This window comes from Notolepis coatsorum, assembly GCF_963971535.1.
Source record: "Notolepis coatsorum genome assembly, chromosome: 7".
Lineage (NCBI taxonomy): Eukaryota > Metazoa > Chordata > Actinopteri > Aulopiformes > Paralepididae > Notolepis > Notolepis coatsorum.
In genome coordinates this window covers 13,320,340-13,340,980 of record NC_140171.1, presented here as the reverse complement: position 1 = coordinate 13,340,980, position 20,641 = coordinate 13,320,340, and the positions used below count along the sequence as shown (strand labels likewise).

The 20,641-nt window shown below is 41.2% G+C and overlaps 1 protein-coding gene across 1 annotated transcript; it reads left to right on the top strand.

Moving 5' to 3' along the window:
- Positions 1–5,658: 5,658 nt before the first annotated feature.
- On the top strand, positions 5,659–20,411 carry LOC311232627 (microfibril-associated glycoprotein 4-like; the record flags this gene model as incomplete). Its single annotated transcript, XM_084319487.1, has 6 exons — positions 5,659–5,664; positions 5,988–6,179; positions 9,394–9,490; positions 11,909–12,076; positions 13,171–13,323; positions 20,392–20,411. 6 exons carry the CDS (start codon positions 5,659–5,661, stop codon positions 20,409–20,411), a joined length of 636 nt encoding a protein of 211 aa, XP_084175613.1.
- Positions 20,412–20,641: the final 230 nt, after the last annotated feature.

The following is a 20,641-nucleotide window of genomic DNA, read 5'->3' as shown; positions in this document are numbered from 1 at the left end:
GTTTAGCAATAGAAATACATCAAACCAACAATAAATAATATCATAGAGAAGAAGACACTATATGGCATATTAATACAGTATATTCCACTATACAGTAGTTATATTCGCGGCAATCTGTTTAGTTTAGTCTGCTGTGTGTGTGTAATGCTCACGATGCCTCATTGAGTCAGGACTATAAATTCAAAACGAAATTATTAATGATATAAATATTGTCGTATTAATTATCAAGTTTCAAGTTTCAAGTTTCTTTAATAGTTGTCATACAGAAGTACAGAATACTTTTGTACAAAATGCTTCTTACTGTTGCGCTCCAGAGACTGTGCATGACAAGATAAGTATGAAATAAAAACATAGTAAAAATTAGAAGTAAAAAAGAGTAAAAAAGAGGTCACAGTGTTCAGTTTAGACATATGTACAATGTTCGTAGACGTAGTTACCATACAATATACAATACTGTGCAGTGTACTAATATACAATACTATATAGTGCAAGGCATAAATGGACGAGGTGCAGTTTAGGTACAATTCACAGTAGGTGTACGAGTTGTAGTGCAAATCCTTTATCAATAAATATAAAGTGTAAGTGTGTTTGTGTGATCTAAAGTGTGGAGAGTGGGTGCTGCAGTGTGTTGTTTGTTTGAGTGAGTGTGTGCGTGTGGGTGTGTGTGCTGTGTGCATTTGATGGTTGTTGCATAGTGATTATTTTCGTTTAGCGATTATTGTTCGTTTAGCAGCCTGATGGCCTGGGGATAGAAGCTCCTTCTGAGTCTTTCTGTGCTCGCCTTAAGACTCCGGTATCGCTTGCCTGACGGCAGCAGTTCAAAGAGGCAGTTGTTCGGGTGGCTCGAGTCCTTAATAATTCTCTTAGCCTTCCCCTTGCACCGCTTGTTGTAAATGTTCTGGAGGGTGGGAAGCCCCCCTTCAATTGTGCGTTCGGCTGAACGTGTCACTCTTTGTAGTCTGCTACGGTCTTGTGCAGTGCTATTCCCAAACCAGGAGGTGATGTTGCCGGTCAGGATGCTCTCTATTGTACATGAGTAGAAGTTCCTAAGGATCTTCTGACTGACTTGGAACTTCCTTAGGCGCCTGAGGAAGTAGAGGCGTTGTCGTGCCTTCTTCACAACACTGTCAATGTGTGTGGTCCATGTCAAGTCCTTGGATATGTGGGCTCCGAGGTACTTGAAACTGTTCACTCTCTCAACCGGTGCCCCGTCGATGCTGAGGGGGCTGTAGTCCTTGACCCCCGACCTCCTGAAGTCCACAATCATCTCTTTTGTTTTGCTGACGTTCAGGGAGAGGCAGTTCTCCTGACACCACTGTGACAGGTTCTCTACCTCTTCCAGGTAGGCCCTTTCGTCGTTGGCAGAGATCAGGCCCACCACTACTGTGTCATCAGCAAATTTGATGATGGTGTTGTTGTTCCGCTGTGCTACGCAGTCATGTGTGTACAGGGAGTAGAGGAGGGGGCTCAGAACACAGCCCTGGGGGGCCCCTATGTTGAGCGTGATGGATGAGGAGGTGCAGTTGCCGGCTCTTACCACCTGGGGTCTGCCCGTCAGGAAGTCCAAGACCCACTGGCACAGGTCATAGTTCAAGCCCAGGTCCCTGAGCTTGGCTATGAGTTTGGAGGGGACTATGGTATTGAATGCTCATTATAATTATTTAATTCCATGGATGTCTGTATTATCGGTAATCCCAAATTACTTGTCCCAGAGAATGTTGAAACCATGGGCGCACACCGGTCTGTCCGATTTCGAGTTCGTACTGTAAATCCTACATAAATCCTACAAAGAATTTACAATACAAAGCCGTTCGAGAATGCCGAATAATTACGTAAATCGAGTTATGAAGGAATTCCTTGGTAACTTGTATGTATGTCCGCTTGAGAATGAGGACCATTGACAACACTCTTTGAGAGGGAGGGACATTCATCTCCAGAAGGCAAAAGCTATAAGATAAGATACAGGTATGTTGACAGTCAGGTTCTGAGCCTCAAGCACTAAACAAAAGGTTGGTGCAATTAGATCAACATGGAGATACGTTGAGGAATATATCTGGACAGTGTAGACGGAGACAGACAGAGAGATTAATGTAACGAAAACCTTAAATGGATTGAAGTGTATACTTACCTAGAATGTAGACAAGTATTGCAATGAATTACAGTAATTAAGACAATAGAATGCCTGAAACATAATACAAAGTATCCTATACTTACCCAATTACCTGAAATCTTGTCATACTTACCTGAAACTAAATTGAAGAATGTGAGACAGACAGACAGAGAGACAGAGACAGAGAATTATTACAATGCAAATCGTATAGACCTTTTCAACTTGACAATATAAACATTCTAAATGGCCCCATTTGTGTTTCCTGTTGCAATGTTTGATAATACAGTATCGGACAGGAAGTAAACATAGGACAAAGCTGTTCCCCTGGAATTAGAATGAAAAGGTATATAGACAACACTTTGTAATAATGATCAATTTCTGTGTAAAGTATATTTACACAAGAGGGTGATCAATTGATACATGATCACAGGTGTGATGCGGCAGGACAGAGGTATAAAGGCAAATAATGCTTTATAACCAATTTATAAAAATAAAAAATAAAGTAATAACGTGTTGCATTGTATACATGTTGGTAAAATACAGTTTACATGACAATTGGATATCAGCATTTATATGTATTTCCTTACATTTTTTAATAGATTTTCCACCCTGTTAAGTGTTATGGTTTGTAATGCGACCCCAATTGCACGACACAGACAGGTAATCAGAGTTAGCCGAAGCAAGGGCATGATTTATTATATACAAAAAAGCGGCACTCAGCCTTTAAGGGGGTAAAAACATCAACGTCCATGAACACAAAAAAGGCGGCACTGTGCCTTTAACGGGCGAACAGGCTGGGAAAGAAAGTAACAGGAATCTTCTTCGTCCCTACACCGAGTAGGGCTCTGCGGCTCTGCAGCTCTGCCAAGGAATCTTCTTCCTCCCGACCAGACGCTGCCGACGGGCAACGCAGCACACAGGGGGTCCGAGGGGAACGGGGTGAGAACACGGGCATCCTCCCGTGGAGTAATAGAGAGCGATGGCGAGCCTCACCCCAGGAACGAGGACCATGAAGAGGGAGTAGGGAAGTAGCCGGCACGACGTCTGGAGTGGGAACACTGGGATCCTCCCGTGGAGTAATAGAGAGCTAAGACGGTGTCCCACTCCAGGAAAACGGCGACAGGTGGTGATGGGTGGCTCGACGTCTCACGCCGGAGATGCGGCAGTAGATGGTGGTAACAAGAACGACCCGACCAGGAGTGGAGGGGAGTCTGCAATACAAGTACTCTCCCGAGCTGATCGCAAACTCCCATCAGGTGCGTGAAGGAGAAAAACGGCACGCCCCCTCGTTGGGCTGCATGCAGGATTCCTCCAGCCCTCACATTAAGTGCATGTTCCACCCTGTTAAGTTCCCCCCTAACAGGGGGAACATTTTCAACCAAATTAGCCGTTGCTCTGTAAAACAGAAAACCTAGCTAGCTAGCTCTCCAGACATAAACAATACTATATATCAAACACGTATTACTTTTTTTTTTATGTGGTTTACTTTCCTCATAATTTTACCTAACAGGGTGGAAATGTAAGAGTAGGACATACAGACTAACACCATCATTGGTGCTCACCTCACTTTGCTTCTTTGAATTTTCCGCCAAATAAGTGATTCCACTTCCTGAATGTTGGTTCATGGGAATTGTAGTTCTCTTTTGTTCAGAAGGCTAAAAACCACAAACTGATCATTTTGGGGACACACAGTAAATTCAATACAAATAATAAAAAACATTAATTTATCCATTTATATATATTAGAGAGATTTTAACTTGAACTATATGATAATAAAGGCATATTTAAACTTATTTATAATTATATTGCAAATGTTTCTAATTGAAACTGAACATTTGCTTTGGGGACAAAAAGGGTGTATGTGCCTAAATATTTTATTTAAAATTATATATATAGTACATGCATGTTTGTGTGTTAATGTTATAAAGAGGACCTCAATCTATAATAAAAGCCTTTCATTATAAACATGTGATACCCTTATTCAATAACAATGCACTCCTGATTGATAAACGACCTATAAGATTCCCTAGATGGGAAAAGCAAGGCATACATACATTAGGAGATGTTTTCAACAAACAGGGTATTTGTAGTTATGATGAAATAGAAAAACAAATTTATCTCACCGGTTCCACATATTATTTTCACGCACAATTATTGTTATGTTTGAAGTCTCACAGTGTTCCATTAAGGATACCAATTGCACACCACAGATACCACAAATGTTTCTATGAAAGAGAGACATCGAGAGGTTTTGGATCAGATTTGTATCATCAATTACTAACGGCCTCGTATGAAACCCTCCACCTAGACTCCGTCTGGAGGAAGGATATACCAGACCTGGAAAAAGATTTTGAATGGCAAGAAGCCTGGGCAAATGTTCGACTTGCATCAAGAAACCCGGACCATCAACAAATCAATCTTAACTATATTCATAGGACATACTTGACTCCTATAAGACTGAACAGAATGGGTCTTAAACAAGACTCCAAATGCTCCTTATGTACAAATGGGGACGAGGGGACATTTATGCACATGTATTGGGACTGGCCACCAGTTAAGATATTCTGGAAAGAAGTGACCCAGCAATTATCAAATCTCTTAATTCTGAATATACCTGTACACCCCTCTGTATTATTGCTGAATGATGTTTTTGAGTATGCAGTACCTATACAGCTAAAGAGATTGGTTTTATCTGGTATTACAGTGGCTAAAAAACTGATAGCATCACGATGGTTTCAACGGGAAAAATTTGCCGAAAGGTCTGGATTCTTACATATCTCGATGTGATTTATCTAGAAATATCTACAGCAAGAATTTTGGGTCTCAATGAATCCAAATTGACAATGTGGTTAGAAGTGGTGGAGAGAATAAAGGCTAGCATATAATGGTAGTGTCTGGTTAGGAGCAAATGATAATGGATGGATTATCCATTGGGGGGTCCAGGGTGGGGGGTGCGAGCAAGAGCATATATGTGTGTAGGGGAATAGATAGCAGGTATTAGGGGTATATCTTGTATAAGACATTTATCTAAACTGTGATTTAATTGATGTGCACTGTTAACAATGCTTGTATATCTAATCGTGTGTTGTCATGTTTGTTTATGTGTTTGTTTAAAAAATAATAAAAAAATGAAATACAAACATGTGATACATTTTAAGTAAGATATAACAAGTTATATCCTGAGGACGGAAAAGTCACCAATAGGCAGGAATGACCCGTTTATTTAGTGTTTACCTTTTTATGGAATACAGTTATACATACAGTTATACAGTTGGAATACATATATATATAAACTCTATTTTAGCAACTGTCTATATATATATACAACTACATTGATTGCTAGGATCAAATAATAGATCGGATGAATTTGAGGTGAAATGCCCCTTTAAAGATTGTAGCCTCCAGAACCGCCTGGTACCAGTTCACCCAGTCTCCTCCCACTTACACAGGTGCCTGTTTCCCACGTTGTAATTGTAACTCTCTGACTTTGGCTGTGTCTATATAAGACTAGACAGCCTGGAACTCCCTCTGTTCCTTCTTTCTGCAAGATGGAGGTAAGAGTTTCATGACCCAGGTTAGAGTCTGACTGTTAAAGGAACACGCCAAACATTATAAGGACTGGCTAGCCTATAGCTTAAAACTCTGGAAGAAGTGTTTTTGCCTAGTTCATGAGTGTATAATGCATACTGTATGAGCCTTGTGCCAAATGGGATCTCAATGTAAGATTAGGGTCCACTATAGGTCACATGGCTCATTTTGGCCATAGTTTAAGAAAGTAGAATGTAAAACAATCTGTCTCTCTGTCTCTCTCTCTCTCTCTCTCTCTCTCTCTCTCTCTCTCTCTCTCTGTCTCTCTCTCTCTCTCATATCACTCCAGCTAACATTATTCCTGTTACTGGTGGCTCCGGTGGCCGTGGCCAGCTCCCAGTTTTACCTGCCCACCGACTGCGACGATGTCTATCATCATGACAACACCAGTCCCAGTGGGGTCTACACCATCTTCCCTGGGGGTCCCACCAGCCCCCTGCACGTCTACTGTGACATGGAGACTGACGGTGGGAGGTGGACTGTGAGTAGACACTGAGTAGACACTGAGTAGACACTGAGTAGACACTGAGTAGACACTGAGTAGACACTGACACTGAGTAGACACTGAGTAGACACTGAGTAGACACTGAGTAGACACTGAGTAGACACTGAGTAGACACTGACACTGAGTAGACACTGAGTAGACACTGACACTGAGTAGACACTGACACTGAGTAGACACTGAGTAGACACTGAGTAGACACTGAGTAGACACTGAGTAGACACTGAGTAGACACTGAGTAGACACTGACACTGAGTAGACACTGAGTAGACACTGACACTGAGTAGACACTGAGTAGACACTGACACTGAGTAGACACTGAGTAGACACTGAGTAGACACTGAGTAGACACTGAGTAGACACTGAGTAGACACTGACACTGAGTAGACACTGAGTAGACACTGAGTAGACACTGAGTAGACACTGAGTAGACACTGACACTGAGTAGACACTGAGTAGACACTGAGTACACACTGAGTAGACACTGAGTAGACACTGAGTAGACACTGACACTGAGTAGACACTGAGTAGACACTGACACTGAGTAGACACTGAGTAGACACTGAGTAGACACTGACACTGAGTAGACACTGAGTAGACACTGAGTAGACACTGAGTAGACACTGACACTGAGTAGACACTGACACTGAGTAGACACTGAGTAGACACTGACACTGAGTAGACACTGAGTAGACACTGACACTGAGTAGACACTGAGTAGACACTGACACTGAGTAGACACTGAGTAGACACTGAGTAGACACTGACACTGAGTAGACACTGAGTAGACACTGAGTAGACACTGACACTGAGTAGACACTGAGTAGACACTGACACTGAGTAGACACTGAGTAGACACTGACACTGAGTAGACACTGACACTGAGTAGACACTGACACTGAGTAGACACTGACAGGGACGTGCACAGGACTTTAGAGGGGCAGGTGCTCAAAGGCTGAAAAGGGCACTACACTTGTGTGTATATACTAACCGAGCGCGCGTAGCGCGCGAGCACGATTTTTAAGGGCCCTTTTCGGGCGGGGGGCCCCCTTTTTATGCTTTTTTGGGGGGTTTTGGTGATCAAATATTGAATATTGAACTATAATAATCAGTGCAGGAGCTCACTTATCCTTGAAAGACACTTTTATCACTGACTTAAAAGGCCCATACATCTCCATAAATGTCCAGGGGGGAGGGAATAAGTGCTTACCCTACAGCCCCAAGAAGTGCTGTATATTCTGTATTGTTTAATATAAATGCATTTTTTATTCCAATCCCGATTTGTATTTGAGATTCCCAAATCCCATCGGACTTGACTTCTTCGTGTCCCTCAATGAGTGTAATACCAGCATTCAACTGTATGCGCCACAGCGGTTTCTATCATCATCATCATCACCACCCACGCTATGCATAAAATATATAGGTCCGCGGAGGAGGCCGTGCAAACTGCAATGGAATATGGGGCATCTCTCTCTCTGTCCCTAATATTTTGATTCTATCCTGACATTTTTCAGTTGGAAGGGCAGTCTATATGCGTAACGTAAAAAAAAAAAAAAAAAAATTAAATTAATTTTTTTTTCAAAAAGGGCACTTTTTTGATGAGGCTCAAAAAGGCAGGTGCTCAGGCACCCCTTGGCCTCTATGTGTGCACGTGCCTGGACACTGACACCGAGTAGACACTGAGTAGACACTGACACCGAGTAGACACTGAGTAGACACTGACACTGAGTAGACACTGAGTAGACACTGAGTAGACACTGAGTAGACACTGAGTAGACACTGACACCGAGTAGACACTGAGTAGACACTGACACTGAGTAGACACTGAGTAGACACTGAGTAGACACTCATACCTTTGATAAGATGAAGTAATATAAGATACAGTAAGGTAAGGTAAAGGTAAGGTAAGGTAAGGTAAGTATATAAGGTAAGGTAGAATAAGAACTTACGGTAAGGTAGGGTAAGGTAAGATAAGATAAGAACTTACGGTAAGGTAAGATAAGATAAGAACTTACGGTAAGGTAAGATAAGAACTGGAGGTGAGATTGCATTGCTGTCAACAGCACTACATAGCAGTTAATAGAATATAGATGTACTGTTGATGAATAAGAACATGAAGATACAAATCTGTAGCTTTGACTGGTATGCAGATGGTAAATGGTAAATGGCTGCTTTTTTATATAGAACGCTTTTATCCAAAGCGCTTTACAATTTGTTCCTCACATTTTACCCACTCACTCACACATTCACACACCGACGGCAGAGGCAACCATGCAAGGTGCCAACCTGCTCATCGGGAGCAATTAGGGGTTAAGTGTCTTGCTCAAGGACACATTGACACGCTGCCCGGGAGGAGTGGGAATCGAACCGGGAACCTGCCGGATTGCCAGACGACTGCTCTACCTCCCGAGCCACTGTCGCCCCCAGATCTCTATAGATGTTAGTTTTAACGGACAGGGTTCAAAACAAATGCTGTGTAGTACAGGCTATTCATAGAGAACATTACATATCTACAAGTATTAACAGATATAGATAGATAACACGTAGAGTGGAAGAGGCTGGTTAACCATTTCACTGCGGCAATACAGAAGGTTAATCCTTTCACTGACACACGGCAAAGGGTTAACCCTTTCACTACCACGCTACAGAAGGTTAACCCTTTCACTACCACACTACAGACGGAACACTACGGACGGAACCGTCTGTAGTGTGGTAGTGAAAGGGTTAACCTTCCGTAGTGTGGTAGTGAAAGGTAGTTAAGTCCAAACTGAATAATGTGCACAATGGATTGACTTACTTCAATGATGCATATCCTTATTCCATACCTATTTCATACAAGAAAAGATGAACAACGTGATACAAATAGATATTAACAATAGATATTAACAATAGATATCAACAATAGATGTTAACAATAGCCTGTATAGCCCATGTCCCATTTATGCCCATTTGTAAAACCAGGTAAAGCACCTCTACATGACAGTACAGATTCAGGGGCTAAACGTTTTCAGTGTTGCATAATATGTTATCATTTAGTGCAAGGTGGGGTCAAGAGTCCTCCCTCTTTTTGAGTTATTTCTCTGCCCATACTCTCTTGATTTCTCTCTCTCTCTCTCTCTTCTCTCTCTCTCTCTCTCTCTCTCTCTCTCTCTCTCTCTCTCTCTCTCTCTCTCTCTCTCTCTCTCTCTCTCAGGTGATCCAGCGGAGGATGGATGGAACTGAGAACTTCCACAGACCCTGGGTCCACTATAAGAATGGCTTTGGAAATGTAGCAGGAGAATACTGGCTGGGTGAGCATATAAAACCTTATAATGTAGCCTACATATTATACAGCATATAACACATTATCCTGTAGCCTACAGACTATAAAACATTATACTGTAGCCTACATATTATACAATACAAAATATAACACATTATACTGTAGCCTACATATTATACAATACAGAATATAACACATTATACTGTAGCCTACATATTATACAGAATATAACACATTATACTGTAGCCTACATATTATACAGTATGCAAAACATTATACTGTAGTCTACATATTATATATAAAACATTATACTGTAGTCTACATATTATACAGTATGTAAAACATTATACTGTAGCCTACATATTATACAGTATGTAAAACATTATACTGTAGTCTACATATTATATAAAACATTATACTGTAGTCTACATATTATACAATACAGAATATAAAACATTATACTTGTTAACAGATTTGGCAATGGGGCGACAATAATGTATACAAGAGGCATGGTATTCTATCTTTGGCCTTGCTCTGCTGGCAGCGGTTTATTTATCACGTTGTCTCATAATACAGCAGCACATTATGATCTCCTCTCCGGGGGGGGCAGAAGTGAGAAGAAGGAACGGTTTATATAGTCCCAACCTGGTGTAGACAGTAGACGCTCCGCCTACAGCGCCCTCCAGTGGACACAGATACATGCAGTCATGAGGGCAGTAGAGAGCAATTACAGTCAGTTACAACCATACATACACCTTCTATATTCAACACTCCCACTTATGGTTGCTTAACATTCTGTATGGACTCTTCAAAACAATTTACAAAGGAAATAACACAGTCTTAGAACATCAAAAAGAGTATGGCATTCAATATTTACACACCAAACATAACCTCTGCAAATCTTTTCAATTTCAGTTTGGAAGCAGGTTTCATATTATATATAAAACATTATACTGTAGTCTACATATTATATATAAAACATTATACTGTAGCCTACATATTATATATAAAACATTATACTGTAGCCTACATATTATATATAAAACATTATACTGTAGCCTACATATTATATGTAAAACATTATACTGTAGTCTACATATTATATATAAAACATTATACTGTAGTCTACATATTATATATAAAACATTATACTGTAGCCTACATATTATATATAAAACATTATACTGTAGTCTACATATTATATATAAAACATTATACTGTAGTCTACATATTATACAGTATGTAAAACATTATACTGTAGCCTACATATTATACAGTATGTAAAACATTATACTGTCTACATATTATATATAAAACATTATACTGTAGTCTACATATTATATATAAAACATTACACTGTATTCTACATATTATATAGTATGTAAAAATTGTACTGTAGCGACAGTGGCTCAGGAGGTAGAGCAGTCGTCTGGCAATCCGGAGGTTCCCGGTTCGATTCCCGCTCCTCCCCGGCAGCGTGTCGATGTGTCCTTGAGCAAGACACTTAACCCCTAATTGCTCCTGATGAGCAGGTTGGCACCTTGCATGGTTGCCTCCCATGTCGGTGTGTGAGTGAATGGGTCAAATGTGAGTAACAAAATTGTAACGCGCTTTGGATAAAAGCGCTGTATAAAAAAGCAGCCATTTACCATTTACATAATATCCTGTATATAAAACATTATACTGTAGCCTACATATTATATGTAACACATTATACTGTAGCCTACATATTATATGTAAAACATTATACTGTAGTCTACATATTGTATGTAAAACATTATACTGTAGCCTACATATTATATATAAAACATTGTAGCCTACATATCGCTGCTGTCGGGACAAAACCTCATAACTCCATTTTTTTTTTTTTATTATATAAATCAACTCCGTAGATCATCCTCCATATGTGTGTGTGGGTTTTACAAAGTTTAAACAATGGGAAAGCATTCAACGATCATCTGTCTAAACCTCCTAATTCTATTCACCCTCAAATCTGTTAGTTTTTTTCATCTGCTGAAAAGTTGGGTTTTTGGAGTTATGAGGTTTTGTCCCGACTGCAGCGATATTATATATAAAACATTATACTGTAGTCTACATATTGTATGTAAAACATTATACTGTAGCCTACATATTATACGTAAAACATTATACTGTTGGGGGGTGCTCCAGTAGCACACCATATAGCGCGCTGAGTCGCGAAGCGGTCGCCCCGGGTTCGATTCCCAGTCCCGGTGGCCATTTGCCGCATGTCCCCCCCGTTCTCCCTCTCTCCTCTGTCGGTCCTGCATGGCCAGAAAAAGAAAAGAAAAAAAACATTATACTGTAGCCTATATATTATATGGGTGGGGGACAATGTGTGTACCATGAAGAAATATAGAAATGATAATACATCTGTGGGTCATGGTGCTTGAGGTTAAAACAGGCCACTGTGCGTCGTCTCCTGCAGGCTTGGATAACATGTTCCTCCTGACGATGAGGAAGAGGAGCGAGCTGAGAGTGGACATGGGAGACTGGGAGGGAGGCGAGGTCTTCGCTCGCTACACCTCCTTCTCCGTCGACCCCGAGACCTTCGGCTATCGGCTCCACCTTGGCAGCTATGTAGATGGAGGCGCAGGTGAGCGGCATGACACAGGAGTACTGTTGTTTGTGTAGTTTTTTGCCATGTTGCATTATGGTCTTTCAACTACGAACTTTCTGTGTCTAGACAGGCATATTTAGCCTTTGAAGTCTGTACATTTGCTGTAAACTTGCTTCTAGTTGTATTGTTGGGAATATCCACACTAGCTAGCGAAGTTCTGCTACAGGAAATAAGACTAAGAGGCAGAATTGGGTATAAGGGGAATAAAGGTTTCTGTGTACTAATTCAAAGTGTGGTTCAGGACCCAAAGGAGGGCCATGGGAATATTGAATATACTGTCAGAATATCTGCATATAATTATTCTATATACCTACTATACACCTGCATATAGCCCATATAACTCTGTATGATAGCATGTACAATAATGCTGTATGCTATATTTTTTGCTCACCGTATAATACCTGCTGTACATACTTGCATAATCCTTTTTACATATGTAACGGATGGTACCGTGAGGCACAGTCACGATGGACTGTGGCGAGTAGCGGTGCTATGGGTCAAACTCACTCTCACCCTTAAAAGACAGCGAGTTCACTTCTTGGTATAGCAGTCTGTGCTGTTGCCCGCGGTGTGGGAGACCACGGGTTCGAAACTCCCCCGGGGCATCGAAGTTTAAGGTGACGATGTCACAACCGTTACATTGGTGCCGAATGACCCGGATGCCTTGGGTGGAGTGGAGTGAGTTTAAGGGGGGTGTGTCGGGTAGGGTAGCTATAGGCATTGTCCAACCAACACCTCTCCCGAAGGCTACCCGTCACTGTCCGCTTCCATTAATTGTGCTAAGCTAGGCTAACGTGCAGCCAGATAGCTTTCTACTGAACTGGAAACTGGTATTCCCTAGGGCTATAGAGTAGACAAAAGGTTTGAAAGCCACCACCCTCCCTATACGTCATAGAAAAACTAAAATTAGTAGATGACTTGTAGTTTCAATCTACATCTTTATCTTTAATTAAATTGAAACCAGGCCTGGTTTGAACAGCATAAGGCATCACTTATTCACAGTCATACCTGAACCACATATTCATCTGATCTGCTCTCACATACTGTGTTATTGTCTTTGGCCTTCATAGGGGATGGTATGTCATATCACAACAACATGAAGTTCACCACCTATGATAAAGACCAGGACACCTGGGACAAGAACTGTGCTCAACGTCATCTAGGTGGTTTCTGGTTCGGTTCCTGCTCCAATGCATCCCCTAACGGCCTGTATTCACCTCCCGGTGGGACTGAGGATAATAATCAACATATTAACTGGTACACTTGGAAACTTTCTCTTAAGAACATAGCCCTGAAGATAAGACCTATCTCTCTGAGTAGGAAGGAAGAGTAGTCAACTAGAACACCAGGACTAGGACAGAATAGTACTACTACTGTACACTACTACTACTACTACTACTACTACTACTACTACTACTACTACTACTACAGTACTACTATTACTAATAATAATAATAATAATAATAATAATAATAATAATAATAATAATAATAATAATAATAATAATAATAATAATAATAATAATAATCATTATAAAAACGTTATTTGTATAGCACCATTTACAAAGTGCTTTCCAGAGTAACAGGAGACACACAGAGCACATGGAAAAAATACCTTTAAAGCCTTTTTACCAGTTTTTAGTTGTAGCCCAGTGTTTATCAGGGTCGTTGCTGTAGCCCAGTGTTTATCAGGGTCGTTGCTGTAGCCCAGTGTTTATCAGGGTCGTTGCTGTAGCCCAGTGTTTATCAGGGTCATTGCTGTAGCCCAGTGTTTATCAGGGTCATTGCTGTAGCCCAGTGTTTATCAGGGTCGTTGCTGTAGCCCAGTGTTTATCAGGGTCGTTGCTGTAGCCCAGTGTTTATCAGGGTCATTGCTGTAGCCCAGTGTTTATCAGGGTCATTGCTGTAGCCCAGTGTTTATCAGGGTCATTGCTGTAGCCCAGTGTTTATCAGGGTCGTTGCTGTAGCCCAGTGGTTCTCCTACTTGAGGGGGGGGTCAGGGGGGTCAGGGGCTCCCTAGAAAAACGGGGTATACATATTATTTTGTGAACTTTTTTTAAATTTGTTGAACAAAACTCACATACAAAAATAAAGTTTACTTTTATGAAATAATAAAAAATAAGAAATAAAATAACCCATTCCCTCTGAGAACCCCCCCCCCCTCTAAACCCCCCTTTTTTTCATGGGTTTTATTGACAGAAATCTATTAAAGGATTTTCGCTAAATCAACTCTTTGCTCATTTTATGCCTATGTCTTTTTTGTTTCTACATCACTGCTGTGAAGCACTTATTGTATGAAAGGTGCTATACAAATAAAGTTTATTATTATTATCATTCCACATTGTAATTGTTGCCTCCTTTTCTCCATGCATGTGAGCTGTCGAATGCTCTAAATACACAATGTCCAAATACATCAAAGTCCATGCTCGGGGTATACATATTAAAAAGCTAGCTAGATTTAGCTATAGTGACTATTGTGATCAAAGCTTTCACTACCTCCAACATTCATCCCCGACTGCCAGTATAGACAGTTGTATAATTCTGGACTCTCTTAGCATAATCTAAGACAAGAAATCTACTCAGACTTTATGAAATGGGGGTCTGCGATGCTAATGTAAGGCGAGACACCCCAGGTGAATATTTGATTTTTGAGATTTTGTTATATTTTGCTTCCTAAACATGTCTTCTATGAAACTAGTGACAATAAAACGTCAATAACACACATTTAGTTGTTTATTTTACTTCATTTTGCCTTATTGCATCCATAAATGTGCACATATTTAATGGGGAAGTGCCTCATTTGCATATATAAACATACATTTCAGAAAACTTGCAATATATTTTTTCTTAGTTTATATGTACATAACAAACTGGGAAAGTTTCATAGTGATATCTATTCAAATATGTTTTGCCTATTAGGGGACCAACTACACTGTTTGTAGCCTGTGTGTAGTTCTGTTCAGTTCAATAACATCATTATTATTATTATTCAGTTATCAGGCATGTGTTTAGGTTGTCTATTACTAATGGTTTGATTAGGTATTGTGTTGTAAATATCTGTTTAAAAAAAAGTGTGGCATTTTACAATACAGAACTTTGAAGGCGTTTTCCCAAAAATTAGTTTTAAGAGTCTTTCCTCATACTCTGAGCCAGAAATATCCACTTCAGTAGCACTCACATACACCAAACCTATATATATATATCAATATATATATATATATATCAATACCATAGTCCCCTCCAAACTCATAGCCAAGCTCAGGGACCTGGGCTTGAACTATGACCTGTGCCAGTGGGTCCTGGACTTCCTGACGGGCAGACCCCAGGTGGTAAGAGCCGGCAACTGCACCTCCTCATCCATCACGCTCAACATAGGGGCCCCCCAGGGCTGTGTTCTGAGCCCCCTCCTCTACTCCCTGTACACACATGACTGCGTAGCACAGCGGAACAACAACACCATCATCAAATTTGCTGATGACACAGTAGTGGTGGGCCTGATCTCTGCCAACGACGAAAGGGCCTACCTGGAAGAGGTAGAGAACCTGTCACAGTGGTGTCAGGAGAACTGCCTCTCCCTGAACGTCAGCAAAACAAAAGAGATGATTGTGGACTTCAGGAGGTCGGGGGTCAAGGACTACAGCCCCCTCAGCATCGACGGGGCACCAGTTGAGAGAGTGAACAGTTTCAAGTACCTCGGAGCCCACATATCCGAGGACTTGACATGGACCACACACATTGACAGTGTTGTGAAGAAGGCACGACAACGCCTCTACTTCCTCAGGCGCCTAAGGAAGTTCCAAGTCAGTCAGAAGATCCTTAGGAACTTCTACTCATGTACAATAGAGAGCATCCTGACCGGCAACATCACCTCCTGGTTTGGGAATAGCACTGCACAAGACCGTAGCAGACTACAAAGAGTGACACGTTCAGCCGAACGCACAATTAGAGGGGGGCTTCCCACCCTCCAGAACATTTACAACAAGCGGTGCAAGGGGAAGGCTAAGAGAATTATTAAGGACTCGAGCCACCCGAACAACTGCCTCTTTGAACTGCTGCCGTCAGGCAAGCGATACCGGAGTCTTATGGCGAGCACAGAAAGACTCAGAAGGAGCTTCTATCCCCAGGCCATCAGGCTGCTAAACGAACAATAATCGCTAAACGAACAATAATCACTATGCAACAACCATCAAATGCACACAGCACACACATCCACACGCACACACACACTCACTCAAACAAACAACACACTGCAGCACCCACTCTCCACACTTTAGATCACACAAACACACTTACACTTTATATTTATTGATAAAGGATTTGCACTACAACTCGTACACCTACTGTGAATTGTACCTAAACTGCACCTCGTCCATTTATGCCTTGCACTATATAGTATTGTATATTAGTACACTGCACAGTATTGTATATTGTATGGTAACTACGTCTACGAACATTGTACATATGTCTAAACTGAACACTGTGACCTCTTTTTTTTTTCTTCTAATTTTTACTATGTTTTTATTTCATACTTATCTTGTCATGCACAGTCTCTGGAGCGCAACAGTAAGAAGCATTTTGTACAAAAGTATTCTGTACTTCTGTATGACAACTATTAAAGAAACTTGAAACTTGAAACTTGAAACTATATCTATGTTCTGAAGGTATTTACAGAAGGGTTTGTTGATATCGCATTCATACCCTGATTTATATCACATTTTATTCCTAAAAACATGGCGAAATATGGAATTTTACCATAAAAATTTACTGAATGGAGTATTTTCTGATTTATGGAGTGATAAAAAGAGATATCCAAAATCCCCTCTGTAATAACCTTTGGCTCTAATGTGTCAACAAAATGAAACTATAATTTTGAAAATGGCTTTATCCAATGTTCAGATTTCTGTCCTGGAATTATATGCCAATTAGTGCATATTTAAGTAGATCATGCCTCATTTAAACATACAATTTCAGAAAACTTGTAATACAAAAAAGTCTTGTCTTAATATAAGTAATCAACTGGGGAAGTTTCATTGTGATATCTATTAGTTAATTGTTTTACCCTATTCACCTGTAGTGTCTCCCTTGTGGGGTAATTTACCTGGAGAATGGTGAAAAGCACAGGTGTAGCTTGTGGTATTGATCGACTCACAACCTATTAAATAATTCAACAACAAACAAACAAAAAATACATTTTGTCCATTCATTTGTTCTCACACACACACACATGCCATTGAACCTTTTAGTTTATTTCAGAAATGAGTGCATTTCATTAAATTGTGAGTTTAAACTTTATATAACGAACCAGGATAGAGGGTCTGTCATGCATTGCATTTGCTAATAATAACAAGGCTGTACGATCTATAATAATATACAGCGTGACACACAGTCTCGCCGAACACATGGGCTAAATCCACAAAGAATGGATTGCACGGAGCAAGTTGCACCCTTACTTACAATTCATTATGAAATTAAAATGGGGGACCCTGATGTAAACAAGACGAAAGTCTTTCTCTGGTCTGCATCCCCTTAACAATTGTGTGTATATTGAGCCGTACTGTATTGTACCCATTCTGCAATCTGCTAATAAAATGTTCATTCAATCAATCAATCTGCACGGTGATTGATTGAATGAACATTTTATTAAAGGGGATGCAGACCAGAGAAAGACTTTCGTCTTGTTTATATTAGGGTCCCCCATTTTCATTTCATAATGAATTGTAAGTAAGGGTGCAACTTGCTCTGTGCAATCCATTCTTTGTGGATTTAGCATGGTGTCAGCATTGCACTGCGGACATCTCACCTGTCTGGAAGAGGGTGTGTGAGCAGGTGAGAGGCGCGTCATCACTCATATCAGTCGGGAGAATGTCTATGTTCCCCGGGTCCGATGTTCCCCGGGTCCTATGTTCCCCGATTGATTGATTGATTGATTGATTGATTGATTGATTGATTGATTGATTGATTGAACATTTTAGACCACCAGCCCTGATTCCAAACTCTAACCTTAACCAACTTCGAAAGAGGGCCTAAGCTTAACCAGTTCGAAACAAGGCGGACATTAATAATTAATAAAATAATACAAATTAAAAAAAAAATGTAATCAATCAATCGGGGAACATAGGACCCGGGGAACATAGGGATGATCCCACTCAGTCAGACGCATACCCTACACTGTAAAAAATAAATTATTTCACGGAAAAGTCATTTAAATGTAAAAGTTATTTACTGTATGTTTATGGCATTTACACTTAATGTAGAAAAACGAAAGAAATCTGTAAAATAATACAGTACATTTCCATGAAATATATATATATATATTTTTGACACTGTACATCCAGTTGGTGGGTGGCTGAGGAGAAAGACAGCCATAGTAGGCCTTGTGCTACACAATATCCTGGATATGTCAGTGGAGAAAGATGTGAATATAGGGGTTATACACCCCTGAATGAACCCCTGGTGAACTTGAGAACTATCTGACTCTTAATAATAAACACTGCACGGACTCTGGTGCAGTGTTACTACGGTTTGTACATTGTATACCATCGTCACTATTACAACTGATTGAATCGTGCCACTACTACTACTACTGTTATCACTATTATCATTACTACTTGTACTTTGTTCCATGTTCTATTATTATTACTACCTATCCTACTATGACGCCTGAATTTCCCCAAGGAAACACTTGATTGGAAAATCAAGGAACACTTGATTTGACTTGACACACTGCTGCCCTGCCATCATGACACCAACGCCTTTATTATGACAGAAAACATTATTATGTTTTAGTGGGCCACGTTACGAAGGTTGTAGGGTCATGTTTGTATATCATTTGGATTAGGCTACTGATGTTTATCTAATTTCATTTTAGCTAGAGGCTACTTGCAGTGTCTCAATACTTGTGTCTCAATACGTGTGTGTGTGTGTGTGTGTGTGTGTGTGTGTGTGTGTGTGTGTGTGTGTGTGTGTGTGTGTGTGTGTGTGTGTGTGTGTGTGTGTGTGTGTGTGTGTGTGTGTGTGTGTGTGTGTGTGTGTGTGTGTGTGTGTGTGTGTGTGTGTGTGTGTGTGTGTGTGTGTGTGTGTGTGTGTGTGTGTGTGTGTGTGTGTGTGTGTGTGTGTGTGTGTGCGTGCGTGCGAGATCGTCCTCTTCAGAAGACATTACTTTTGAGGTGGAATGAATGTATCCCTCCGTTAAAATAATCGTTGGCTTAACAGTGAATAATAATTTCCTACACTCTGTAGGAATATGTGACGAATAAAGTGAGCGCGGCTTCTTTAAGGTCGAGCAAACACTCGCAAAATGCTGGAGAGCCAAGAGTAGGCTGTGAGCCAGGGCCCCAAATTTGGGCCACGGCTACCATCTTGGGGGACTAACTTTCATAGTGATTTTTGGGAAGGTATACACCCCTGCTGCTAGAAAATATGTGATAGCAATGCAGCAGTTGCCTTCAAATGTGTGCTATTACATCTTTTATAACAATACCAAGAATATTTTTCATGCCTCCTGTCCAAAATTACATGCCCCAAATGAATCATGATAGCTCCTGAACCATAAGGCCTATATGCATGTGTCTGGTCTCCTTTGATAGGTAAAAAGCTAGGACATATGAATCCAGTGTAAGTAAACTCACATATATTACCATTCCAGAGTAAATGGAGATACAATGAAGGAAAACACGGTCGTAGGGAGGATAGAAGCCCATCACATGTCCCCTCCGATACATGTGGAGGCAGCCAGTCACATCTTTTCACCTGCCAGCGCGGACTCTCATTGGCGAGGAGTAACGTGTAGGAGGCTCACACTGCCCCCGCCATTTTCCTGTCTCTGCTGTGCAGGCGCCCCAACTGACCTGTAGGAGTCGCTGTTTACAACGTCCAGATTACCACCCATCGACTTCCCACTTGCTAACTCTGCCAATTGAGTTAGTATGACGGCCGGCCCAAGCCGGAGGCAACGCCGACAGCCGGATTCGATACCGGTGTCTCATGCGTTGGTGACGAGCGCAATGTCCGCTGCGCCACCCAGCCGCCCTCCTCCTCCTGTTTTTCTGTGTTTTTCTCCCATCCCAGTTTAGTCGTTATGCCAATCCCCCCCTCCCCTTACTGGTCGTTGCTCGCATGTGCCCCCCACTGGTCAGTCTAGGGAGGGTTGATAGATACTATCACATGTCCCCTCCGATACATATGGAGTCAGCCAGCCACTTCTTTTCACCTGCCAGCGCGGACTCTCATTGGTGAGGTGTAACGTGTGGGAGGCTCACACTACCCTCACCATCTCCCTTCCCCGCTGTGTAGGCGCCCTGACTGACCTGTAGGAGTCGCTGTTTTACAACGACCAGAATACCACCCCACCGGCTTCCCTCCCGCTGACGCTGCCAATTGAGCCAGTATGACGTCCGGCCAAGCCGGAGGCAATGCTGACAGCCGGATTCGATAAAATCAGGACACATTCTCAAAGTTGGGTCAGGAATGGGATCTCTCCCCAGAGCTGATGGACAAACTAGAGGCATTTTCATGTCTCCTGTATGCCCCAAAAGCATCAACC